General features: G+C 31.0%; 1 protein-coding gene across 6 annotated transcripts in view; it reads right to left on the bottom strand.

Annotated features, from left to right (window-relative positions):
• TBC1D5 (TBC1 domain family member 5) overlaps positions 1 to 12,997 on the bottom strand; it is a 466,695-nt gene that overhangs the window by 178,982 nt on the left and 274,716 nt on the right. For all 6 annotated transcript variants that reach the window (XM_039837041.1, XM_039837039.1, XM_039837045.1 and 3 more), the window contains 4 exons: positions 12,266 to 12,368; positions 5,438 to 5,526; positions 3,849 to 3,899; positions 3,686 to 3,755 (listed from right to left, as the gene is read on the bottom strand). In XM_039837041.1, the coding sequence (XP_039692975.1) occupies positions 3,686 to 3,755; positions 3,849 to 3,899; positions 5,438 to 5,526; positions 12,266 to 12,368 (313 nt within the window). The remainder of the gene's footprint in view (positions 1 to 3,685; positions 3,756 to 3,848; positions 3,900 to 5,437; positions 5,527 to 12,265; positions 12,369 to 12,997) is intronic.

Below are 12,997 nucleotides of genomic sequence, written 5' to 3'. Positions count from 1 at the left end.
CGTCCTATTTCATTATCTTCTTCTGACCTATAACAGTATCCTTTTCTACTTCTTTGCTTCCTAAAGTGTGAGATTTCTAAGAGGAATACCATCTTTTCATTGCTGGACCAGAGTCAAGGGCACAAGACAAAGAAGGTAAAGAAGGTAAAGCATTTGCCCTCATGTCTGGAGGGGAAGGCTACACAGAAAACTACTTAGAATTCCACATAAAAACAGTGACTAATCAGGCAGGTAGAAAGCACAGAGGAGAGGAGGAGCCTGTGTTAGTATAAGGAAAAATTTCCTGAAAGGGGTTCCATCTCTCTTTCCAGGATCACTTCAAGTCTTAAAAAGAAATGCCGTCCTCTGTACTTCCTGCACTGTTTGCCCTTGTGTCTTTAGGTCCAAAGGATAGAAATCCACATTAATTTTTCTGATTCAATTAGTGTGTGTTCATTTATATAAACAGGAGAAAAGGAAATCTCTATGCTGTGGTCATGGATTATAAAAATAATACATCCAAGACACCTTTTTCTGATTTTGTGATATCTAACATTTACTTCAAATTAAAAAAAAACAAAAAGATTTTAATTCTGTTACAAGTTTTTCCTTCTGATATTAAATCGAAATAACTTTTTTTGAGAATTCACGATAATTATAAGATACTATTCACAACTGAAAGGCAGTGTTTACTCTGAAGCCAAATTTCCTTTAAAAACAAGCAACTTAGCATTTATGTATTTTGATTGTAGAGTTTTTCCTTTACTGAATAACCTGTGTGGCTGAATACCACACAGTACTGGGTGGAAGCACTCATGCCAGACAGGGTTTCTAATAAGCACATGGAAAACAGGCAACTGTATCCAGTCTTCTTTTAAGTGTATACAGATACACACTTATATCTGTAGAGATGCAATATTGGCTTTGGAAAGAACTGATCCTAAATTGTCCTGTTTAAAAATGTTTAACTTAATGCAATCATATATTCAATTTCTAGTTTGAAAAGAATGAATTTTCATTAGATCAACAGCACATGTGGTCCGTTTTTCAAATGCTTAATAGAGACTCATGTTCTAAGGCTTATATAAACTACAATTTGCAAAAGACTTCCCCTGTGCTCAGAATAGTTACAACCAAATCTCTTAAACTTAAGAAAGTCAAAAGTAATGCTCAAGATTACTTAAGTACTAAACATTAAAATCAAAAGAGAAGCTGGAGTTAATGTAAAATACTTCCTTATAATCAGAATTTCTTATCATAATAAAGAATGCTATTCGCATTTAACAACTGGGGCAGCCACAACTACCAATAAAACTAAAATCTTTTTAACCGTTTATTAAGCAGTACTCAAAATGCATTCTACAGATCAGAGCCAGTCCACAAACTGTTAGAGGAATGCAACGAGATAATGATTTTATGCCATATGTAAACCAATGCACTGCTTTCTTCATCAAGAAAGTTTTATTATGAAAAGTATGTCTGGTGTAATAGGCAGCATGCATACTGATATAACTGAATTTTCAAAGGCACTAGAAGAACTGAATGAGGGAATGGTATGTTAATTTCTAGAGCTTCTTTTTTAAAAAGTGATAAAATTATGAAATAGAATAAAAAAAGGAGGATGAATAAGGGATTCACACTAGACATGCATTTTAGAAATATATTATTCACTGATATAGGCAAATAAATAACACAAATATTCAGAGGTCACATCTATGTGTTCCTTGATAAAATGAATGTCTTTCTGTTGTTGTATTAGCCATTTTCAGGAACTTAACTTGGTGATATCGACATGAATAGGTAAAACTGAAAAATGGTAACCCTCTTATTTTTATCATTCAGTTTCTTGGATACTGTGAATCAGTTATAAAATACAAAATGACCAGTGTATGAAATAATCATGATGCTTATTTTAAAAGTATTCTGCTCAAAATTTTGATATTCACTTAAGTCTATGACTTCATCAACTCACTCACCAAGAATATAAAGTTATTGATCTAAAACTTAAGGCAGTTCATCATATATGGTGACAGCAAGTTTCATCTCTAATAATCATTACAGAATATATCATGTTCATATATTGCTGAATGAAAATTTTATCACCTAGGCTAGGGGTCAGGAAACCAGCTCTGCAAGGAGCCAGACAGTAAATAATTTAGGCTTGACAGGTCATACAGTCGGTGTTGGCAACTATTCAACTCTGTTATTGTAATGAGCGAGCAGCCACAGACAATAAGTAAACAAACAGGCATAGCTATATCCTAATAAAACTTTTTTTATGGACAGGGAAATTGAATTCCATATTACTTTCATATGTCACAAAATATTATTCTTCTTTTCATATTTTTTTCAGCCAGTTAATACTATAAAAGCCATTTTAAGTCACAAGCTGTACACAAACAGATGGCAGGCCAAATTAGTTTGCAGGTAGTAGTTTGCCCTGACCTAAACCAAAAGCATAAAAAGCATTAGTTATCCATTTCATTTTTTAAGAAATGGAATGAAGTGACTGAGTAATACATGATTTCTAAGGAGAATGCAACCAATTATACCAATATAAAAGAAATTGATTATACAGAAAATAATATACTAAAATCTCTTAACAACATCCCTTCCAGAATAATGTAATTTCCCCAATATTATGCAATAACAATGAAAAGACCATAATGATCTCTAAGTTAACGTACATGTTTGTTTAAAATGACAGATAATTCAGCAATTTCACATCTTGAGGTATGCCAAGAGAACTGAAACCATGTTCACACAAAAGTTTGTACACAAATGTTCATAGCAAGCAAAAAATGAAAAGAACCCAAATGTCCATCAACTTATGTATGAATAAACACAATGAGGTATATCCAGACAATGAAATGTTATTCAGCCATGAAAAGGAATGAATAAACATGGTACAATGAATAAACATTGAAAACACTACGCTAAAAGAAAGGAGTCAGTCATGAAAGACCATATATTGTATAATTCATTTATATGAAATTTCCAGAATAAGCAATTACATAGAAATAGAAAGTAGATGAGTGCTATCAGAGGCTCTGGGGAGAGGGGAATGGGAAGTGACTGCTGTTGGGTATGGGATTTCTTTGTGGGGTGATGAAAATGTTTTGGAATTAGTTGTGGGGACACTTGTACCACCCTGTGAATATACTAAAACCCACTGAATTGTACACTTTAAAATACTTTAAAAAGGTGAGTGTTAGGGTATGTTATTTATAGCACAGTAAAAACTGTAGTTGAAAAACAGGATAAGAGAGTAAGGATAAATGGTATTGATGCTAAATGTGTAAATTCTATAGTGATACATCAGTAAAATGACCTATTTAATACAGTTTATGCACTTTCATTAAAACTGTATCTACAAACTCACTAGGATAGCAATAGATTGAGCAGAGAAATACACTTATTAGAAATTTATAATAGTTTTTAAGTAAGAATTTATATTGCATGGATATTATATATACATATAAAAGCAGTTTCTTATTCATTTATATAAATTTTTTATATTACCTTTGTATATTTGTCAATATCATCAGAGACACAGTTTAGATTACCAGTTCAATCTCATTCTGAGTATTTTTTATATTTTGTTTTTTTATAGTAATAATAATGGCTTTTATTCTGAGTATATATTACTTACTGAAATTATCTATTCCCTCAAATATACTGAAAAGATTCGTATTATATAATTTACCTTTTGACCATCATGTTCAAAAGTAGAAAACCAAGGTTCGGCAGTTTCCATAAGTTGTGAGAACATGGCACTAAAAATTAGAAAAATAATATAATACTGTTAAACCTTCATTAAAGTAAAGATGATATAAAAAATTTAAATAACAGAAAGTTTTTGTACTTACTAGGCATCATGTTCCAGATACTCGGGGTTCAAGAGAGTTTTCATTTCCTCACTTAAAAAAGCAATACATGCAATCAAAATGTGTAATTTTTAAATGGAAGGAGATTCAGAGGTTGCCTTATTCTATACTCATAAGCCAACTTTTATATAATGTGCAAGTGAAAAAAATTAGCATTTTTTAATAAAAAGAGCAAGTCTATTAACAAATGAAATATTTTCTTTCTATAAAAATCAAAAACAAATTAGCTGTCTTGTCTGTACCGCAATGAGGTAACTATCTAATTATTCCAAATAACAAATACAAATGCGACAATATAGTCCTTGAATGTGCCTGATCTAGAATAAATTGATCGCGTCACAATTTATCACTTATTGTCCAAAACGAAACAAAAAAATATATAGTTACTGGTAAAATATACCATGTTAAAACATTAATTTATTTTCTTTTAATGGCATCTATTTTTACTGTATTTTAACATCAATTAATCAGAGACGGCACCTCTTCCAAATCTATTTTAGTGTTGCTTTTACATTTTAGTGGATTGAAACAGCTAAAGAAGCATGTCTAACTCATTTAAAAGCTATTTTCAATCATCTATACTTTCACGTGAAGTATATTCTGCATGCATATTTTTTAAAAGATAAAACTGGCTTGAAAACAGTATCCTAATAATAACTTCATCCTTATCATTCTTTAGAGTAACTAAAGCAATGGCAATTAAAATATGGTTACTAATAGTCAGATCCAGTAAACTCAGTATGACTAGAGAGAAAGAAGTTGAAAATACTAATCTATAATAAAGTAAACAAAAGTTAATTTTTTTCAAAGGCCCTAACACATGTTCAGCAAAATAGATGGCTACATTTGATTAATAAAGATTGTATGAACACATGTAATGCTATGTAATTATATTTTATTTTCTGTGTATGGATAGTTAGCCTGTGGAAAATGCCTGACAAAGTTTTACAATCCTGGAGTTTTCTATTCCCAAGATGCTTCCTGGCTGCCTCTGTGGCCCATCAGTTAGAAAATTAATTCTAACAAATATCTTAAGTTAACTACAATTACTGAAGTTATTTGCTGGAAAGAATAAATTAATATATCTCAAAAACATGAGAACTCATTTTTTATTTAGTTATGGAGTGGGGTTCTTTGTGGTACTGTTCTCCGGTTAGGAACTGAATTGAGTAAAACCTGAGGTGGAGAAAGTATCTCACAGATAAGGTTCCCACGCAGCCTGTAGTGAAAGAATGGCTCATTAAGAGGATGAGATATATGAATACTACCGATCTTTAGCACTTTGCCATTACATCAAAAAATTTTTTTTTTTCTTGATCCATTAACTATGTCTTTCTTTGGTACAGATTTAAGATTTGCAAAAACATTTTATGTTTCCAAATTTGCCCCATAGCTGAACTGGGATTACAACTATTAAGTAGAATTATCAATCAGCCACATGAAACACAACCAAATGTTTACAATTTACAAAAGTACCTTTGCTTTAAAAGATTTTGAGGTATAAAAAAAAAAAAAAGAAGAAGATTAGAGCAGAGTTGAAAAAAACAGATGGGGCCGATATAAAACCTTGCCTTGGTTGTGCAGACTCACTGGCATGAAGAAAAGCTTGGTGGTCACAGTGGAGGATAAAGATTATAGGAGCTAAGAGCTCATGCATGCCCTGAAATACAAGAGCAAGAGAAATGAAAGGGTTAGATGTTTAAAGTCCACAAGTGGACAGAATAAGCTCAGTTAAACACTTTTTCAAATGATCTCTGCCAATCAACATTTCCATATTATATAGAAAAGCATAAAAATGAAAAGCTACAAAAATGAGATTTTATTTACTTTTAGACTTTGATTCCAATTCAACCACAGCACGTATTCTGCTTTAAAACATGGAGAGCAATTCTCTTTTAAATGACACAACAAACAATAAATTGGCATGGTAGACAACCTTGCACCTGTCAGTTGCTTCAAGATCTGTACTCATAAATATGAATTTCATTTATGCAAATTATAATCATGAGCTACAGTGTAAAGATCTGCAGTAAGAAGGGCAACTAAGAACTGTAGACCTAAGGAAATTACATCCAATGTTTTCATTATATAATGGCTCAAAATTAGGATGTCTGTAGATTTAGGAAGCGCTGAAGTCAGCTAGCTGGAAATGTTGGATAATAAAAGAAACAACCTTTAGCAGGTATGAAAGAAAACAAAGTTTTTAAAGTATGATTTTTCAACATGTTTATTCTGAAGATTATCATAAATTTTTTCCTATTTCAACTATAAATTTATTTTAAATTTTAGTGATTTCACCACAATTCTTTTCCTTATATTAGTGTTCACCTGTGAATTACATGAATAGGTATAGAAACAAAAAGGTGTATTAGCTATTAAGTTGTCTTTAAAAAAAAGTATTATAGAATCTATTATTTATCTATTATTATGTGGAAATAAGGTGTTCTACATAGTGAGTTGCCTTGTTAATTGAGATTTTTTTCCCTCTTAAGCATCAAAAAACATATATTAGCAAGTTAAAAATAAATAGCACTACTTTTGCCTCTGAAAGTAAGTAAACTGCCATTTTCCTTCTGCTTAATAACTATGGACGATCTTTTATTTAAAAAGGTAAGACAAAACATCACCTTTACAGGAAATAAAAGTAAAATATGCAAGCAGAGAGAAGAAAAAGGTTTTGCTGGTGGAAGTAGAGAAGATTTCCTGTGTGTGATAGATAGAAGGACAGTCACAGTCTAGTATAGTAGTACTATGCTATTCTTAGGAATCTAGTTGTCTTCACAAAATAATATGAAAGTAAACTCTGTCAGACTTCATTCCCTAGCCTTGAATTAGAAGGACTGAATGACATTTCTACAAAATAATTTATGCTCTATTGACAATTTACTTGTGACAAATGAACCACACATCACTTCAGTCTTTCTAGGTAACCATCTCCTAAACCATGTACTAAACAAACCTTAAAAAGATTGTCTTACAGAAGAACATGGTAGAGAACCAGAAAGAATAAAATTAATTGTTGCTAAGTATGCTTTAAAATCATCATGAAGGGTTTATTCTTCTGGAATAACCTCAATTCATTCCCAAAACCAAGTACCGTAATTTTAATTATCAAACTAATAGCCACTTATTGTAGAAAACTACATAAAAGCAAAAACAAAAAAGAAGGAAAAGAGGAAAAGATGAAGAAAGGGGAGGGAAGGAAGGAGGGGAGAGAGGAGAGAGGGAAGGAGAGAGGGCCAAAAAAACAAAATAAAGGAAAAAAAAAACTATGATACACTGTAATAAACTTTTTTTTTTTGCCTATTATTGATGATTTCCTTAACATAAAGTACCTAGAAGCAGAATTTCTGTGTAAATGAGTAAAGATATTTGTTAAAGTCTCACAATTATACACAATTAAGCTACTCTTCAAAAACAACTTCCTCACTTTCGAGCATAAAACTCACCATCTCATAAATTCTCACCTATATTTGTAGTGTTTTTAAAAAATCCTGTCAAATTTCACAGTCAAATGGTTGTTTTAACTTATTTAAATGCTAGTGAGAGCACACACAAAAATTGTATTGGCCCTTTTTATTTAACGAATTGGCCATTTTCTCCTAAGAGTTTCCTTTAGTCTATTGATTTATAATAGTTGTCTAATTCAGGATATTAACCTTTGGTCATTTTTGTTACGTATGCTTTCCCATGTTTACCATTTGTCTCTTAAATCTGGTATTTTATAGTGAAAGTGTATGCTTTAAAATAATAAAATCAATAAATCATCCTTCATAGTTTATTGTTTTGCTTTCATGTCTATAAAGACCTTCTTCATATTGAGATTAGGTAAGTACACAGTTGTCTTTTTTTTTTACAGTTAATTCTTTACTCATCTACTATTTAATTTTGGCCTGAAAAATAAGTATGTATTTTTTTCACTCCAAAAGAGTTAAACTTATTTATTGAACAATCCCCATTCATTGAAAAGCCCATCTTCTTGCAAGAGTTCTGAAATATCATCTTAACCAATACTGAATACTTAGCTCTCATTTTTTCTCGGCTTGTACTGGTATTCCATTGGTTTGTATATTCTACATAAGAACTTTAATGTAGACACAAACACACACAAATAAAGGCTATCTTAGGCTATTTATTGGGATCCTGGGAACTAACAAAAAGGTGTGCTTGCAAAAAATTTTTTAAAAAATAAATTTTAAATAGAACTTTAATATTGTAATGATGAGTTGTAAAATATTCCAAATAAAATATATTTTCCGTTATTTTTCTCAGAATTATCTTGCCTATTTAACTTAATGTTTTCATCCAAACTTACTTCAGTATCATTTAGTAACATAAAATGCTAAACAAAATACAGCGATTTTTATTGGCATTGCATTAAAATCAACTTGAAGAAAACAGATATTTTTAGGACACCAGATTTTCTAATCCAAAAATTTGTAGAACTGAATAATTTTTACTGGGTTTGTTACTACGTTTTTATTGTTGGTGATAGCTAATTTAATAAGAAAGCTCTCCTGTTTAAATACATCCTTCCACTTTCTTAAATGTTCTCTTCCCTCTAGTTTCTGCGACACTCTATTCCAGATTCTCTATTCATCTTCATTTATTTCAACAATTACTAACTACCTATGACATGCTGGGAACACAAAAGTAAATGAAGTGGACAAGCTCATAACCATCATGAAGCTTGCAGTCTAGAGAGCAAGACACAATAATCAAATGAGCACAGAAGTGACTATACAATTATAAACTGTGGTAAGTGATATGTGTGTATACATACATATATATGTATATACATAGATATACATACATATATATGTATATACATAGATATACATACATGCATATTTATAAGCATGTACACACACATGCACAACATAGCTCCTATTAGAAGCTTGGCCATAGAAGGTGCTCGCTACTGAATGAATGAAACATCTCACCCTGAACACAACGGTAAAAGTTAAAACAGAAAAGAGTAACACTAAATCATATTTCAATATTTCACATCAATAAACAGGCATGCTTGCTCTTTGTATAATGGAAATTAAGTTTCCTGGATACCATTTAAGACAATCTTTTACAAATTCAAATTTGAGTTCCAACTAAACTAGAAATATTTTCTTAAATAAACTTGTAAGAAATTGTTGGATTTACTCTCAATTGTAGACTAGTAAAACCTCATTAATAATTATAAGTAGCAAGTATACAGAACTCTTTAAAAGATACGAGAACTATCTAGACAGAATGGTCATAAATTCAACATGCTGTAAATTTCACAAAGAATAATCAAAAATAACATATTGTTAGTATACTTCTTGGTTCCCAAAACATGTATTTTGCTTCCATCTACACTGTCAGCATTTCTGCGTGCTTAAAGCCTTTATCCCTGCTGTATTGTTAGTAGTCACTGCACTCCAAACTCTTGCCATTTGAAAATAAAGGTAACAAAGTTTTCTTCTTCAACAGCCTGTAGGCTCACAAAATTGAACCTGTTCTTTTATCTGCCTGTGTTCATTTAGCCCACCAAGCAGTCTTTATTAAAGCAGAGGCATCAGGCAGTCAAAGTTCATTAATACCATTTATATAATCTCTGCAGTTTCAATTAACTCAGCAAGACATTCTACTACATGATAACAGTCTCATTAATTCAATAAAATCCCATAACTATTAACAATATGGTCGATGTTAAACGGGGTGTCACCTAGTACAATATAATAGCTTTAACAGCTTGTGATGAAACGCGAGGTTTTTTCTTAAATTTGATTTGGCTAAATATTCAGTCCTTCTACAGCAAGGTATTATTTCTATGTAAAGAATCTATAGGATTTTAAACATGTGCAGGGAGTAATTAAGTCTTATTAACTGATACCCAGGAGTAAGTTAATACTTTCTTATTCTATAACTGATAGACTTTATTTAAATTATCAAGAATCTGATCTTCCATATTCCTGTTTAGTCTTCCTTACAAATGCAGTGGGCCACATACATCACAAATGATGGAGTGTGCAGTTATGTTTTTGTTCCTTGTCAGTAGGACTTGATTCCATTATTATAAGACTTCCCTAATTGTTTTCTTTCTCTAAAGAAAAAGGTAAAATACAAATGTATCTTGGGATAATTTTACTCTGACTTGATTCCTATCATCAAATCTTTTACTGTGAGGTATTTTAAAATATTTGAAAGAACAGAAGAGACAATGAGCAGATAGGCTTGATAATAAAAGCCAACACAATGAGAAGAAAATGGAAAAACAGAAATAAACCCAGATCATAGATGAAAAGTCTGAGCTACTGAACTGACTAATGCTGCAGAACTATTTTGCTCCCCCCAACTTCTTATAATGTGCAATAATAATTAGAGTCCAACATTTTCTGTTATTTACCTCCAAAAAATCCTATACTGATAGATTTATTTTCTCTCAGTCTCCTTATTTTGGTTTCTTTGTTTTTGGTTTTGGGACTTTGTCTATGACTTCTGGATAGCCTATATTGCTTGGAAAGGCCCTCCTACCCTGAAATTATAAAAAATTCTCTTAAATTTTTTCTAATGTTTTTAAGTAATTCTTATTTTTCCATTTATATTTTGGCTCTATCTGAAATTTTTCTCCAATAAAGGTATAACTTAAGCTTTTTTGTCGATGGAGAGCCAAATACGGCAAGTCAGTGAAAACATTTTATCTTATCATATTAAGATCTCATACATAACTGGACCTGTTGTTAGCTTGTTCCACTGATCTATTTGTCCAATTCCACACTACTGTCACATTAGTTTAATCACGGAAGATTTACAAAAGTCTTCATATCTCCCTTTGACATTCTTCCCTTCCCTTAAATTCTGTGGCAACTCCAACATACTTAATGACTATAATAATAACCACCACAACTACCAACATGAACTCTTAATAAGAACTATATGTTTTTAACTCTACAAAGTCTATACTATTGTTGCCCTTTTCTTACAGATAAGGAAACCAAAGATTAGAAAAGTTGAGTAAATTGCCTAAGGTTATGTAGATAGTTAATGGTGGAGCTGAGATTCAAATAAAAGGAGTTGAGCCTAGACCCAATATGCTTAATCACCAAGCTATATTATCTCCTTCAAAATTACTGTAAAGTTTTTGGCCCTAAATTTGAAATAACTGTGTCCAGTTTTTAGAACGCATATCTGTTGCTTAGACTATCATTGGGATGATGTATTAACATTTACATATTAACTTGGGAAGAAGTAATATTTTTATTTAATGTCTTCTCATCTAAAAACATGCTATCTCTTTTCTGTTTATTCAAGTCTGGCTTTATATCCTTCAATAACATTTATAGTTTTCTTCATACAGCTTCTGCACTTATATTGTTAAATTCATTTGTAGATATTTTATAGTTTTGGTTTGCATTATGAATGGGATATATTTTTTCCATTTCCCATTCTAAACAGGGGTTTATAATAATTAATTGTAACTAATACAACTATGTAACTAATATAAAGATCTATTATTAATTTTAAAAATAAGATAAAATTAGTTCCCTTGAATAGTCTTTGTACAGAGAAATGGTATTGTTTAAAACAACTGTAATACGATTTGATATATTATTTTTAACTAATCAAATTTATTTCAGATTAAATACATTGCTCTCACCATACAAGTGTATTCTCTTTATATTACACTGAAGTTAGGTAGTCTTCTGTTAGACCTACATCATGACTTTTGATTATTAGAGAATTTATTAATTTAGTTTGAATTCCCACTTAAAATACAATCGAGAAATACATAAAAATATATTTCTTCATGTATTTTTACTGAAACACAATAGTTTAAGTGAAAACTGAGATACGTCTTCACGTATTAAATATACAATTTACATTTTAATAAAAATAAAACATAATCCAACAATCTTCTCCGCTTTAATAACGGGATGACTCAAGTATCAGGCTCATAAAGAAAATCATATAAACTTCAAAAAAAATACTTAAAGGAACTTTCTGTAGTTATAGTACTGATAAATTTTAAATAGTAATAGGATACTTTATATTTTACATGGCATGTCACATATTTATAAATGCTGTACTTAGAAACAATATTTATACATACAGTTCTGAAAAGTTTTATTACTAGATTGGCTTCAAAGATGTTGTTTATAAACAAACTCCTAAAAGTTGAAAGAAAAGATTGAATGCCTTATAGAAGACAATTTGGTGGAATGTCTTATAATAAGGAAGAAGCATATGTGCTTCAATGAGCTTACTTTTCTCACCATGCAGCTGACAAGCAGCTCTTTGATTGCTTTACTATTATGGTACAACTTTGGATACAATAAAGGCTACATTATTGCTCTATCATTTGTCAAGCTGTATAGAAAATTTTGAGTCAATGGATGCCACCTGTACGATATTTTCATTACCTGTTTATAAAGCAACTGCTCGTTTTCTCTAGCATAACAGAAAAGAACATCTGTAAGAATTTTTCTCACATTTTCTTCCTGGAAAAACTGCATTTCAGGAAACCTGAAAAAAGAAAACACAGGATTGAAAGTGACTAGCACAATTCCAAGAATTACCCTCAAACTCTCATCTCTGAGAGGTGCCAAGGGCTGCTTTAGGTTTTAGTACATGTCTGTATTTGCCGTGCAGCTTATGCCATTGGTGGGACTGATATGTTAAGGAGAAAAGGGTGAGGAGAGGGAAATTATTATATCACTGAGGAAAACGATACCTTCAACATATAAATATTTCAAATATTTTCCATATGCTTAAAGACATCACATTGTGAATATAACCATTTTTAAACAAAATGAATTACAGCCTGTGTATTTGAGGTGGGCAATCACTTTGTTTAGCCTATTTGGTTTTTAGGACTAGAATGTGACCTTGTTAGTACCAACTTTTTGAAGAAATCATTGTCTTTTTAATGCAAATATCAGGATTTAAATTATAACTCATGAGCACACTGTTAGTGTTATCTGATTAAAATGTAGACTTTAAATGGAACAAGTTAGTTGCTTAAATCCTCTCTGGATCCAAAATTCTATCAGTGCTTTGAGGTGAAGTGAAATGGAAAAAGGGTAGACTATTAACTGAAAGGAGCTTAAATAATTATTTCTAAAACAAGAATATACAATTCCAAGAACCCAAAG

The sequence above is a fragment of the Pteropus medius genome, unplaced genomic scaffold (assembly GCF_902729225.1).
Source record: "Pteropus medius unplaced genomic scaffold, Ma_sr-lr_union100, whole genome shotgun sequence".
NCBI classification, from domain to species: Eukaryota; Metazoa; Chordata; class Mammalia; order Chiroptera; family Pteropodidae; genus Pteropus; species Pteropus medius.
The sequence above is the reverse complement of the archived record's forward strand: the minus strand, read 5'-3'. Positions and strand labels throughout refer to the sequence as shown.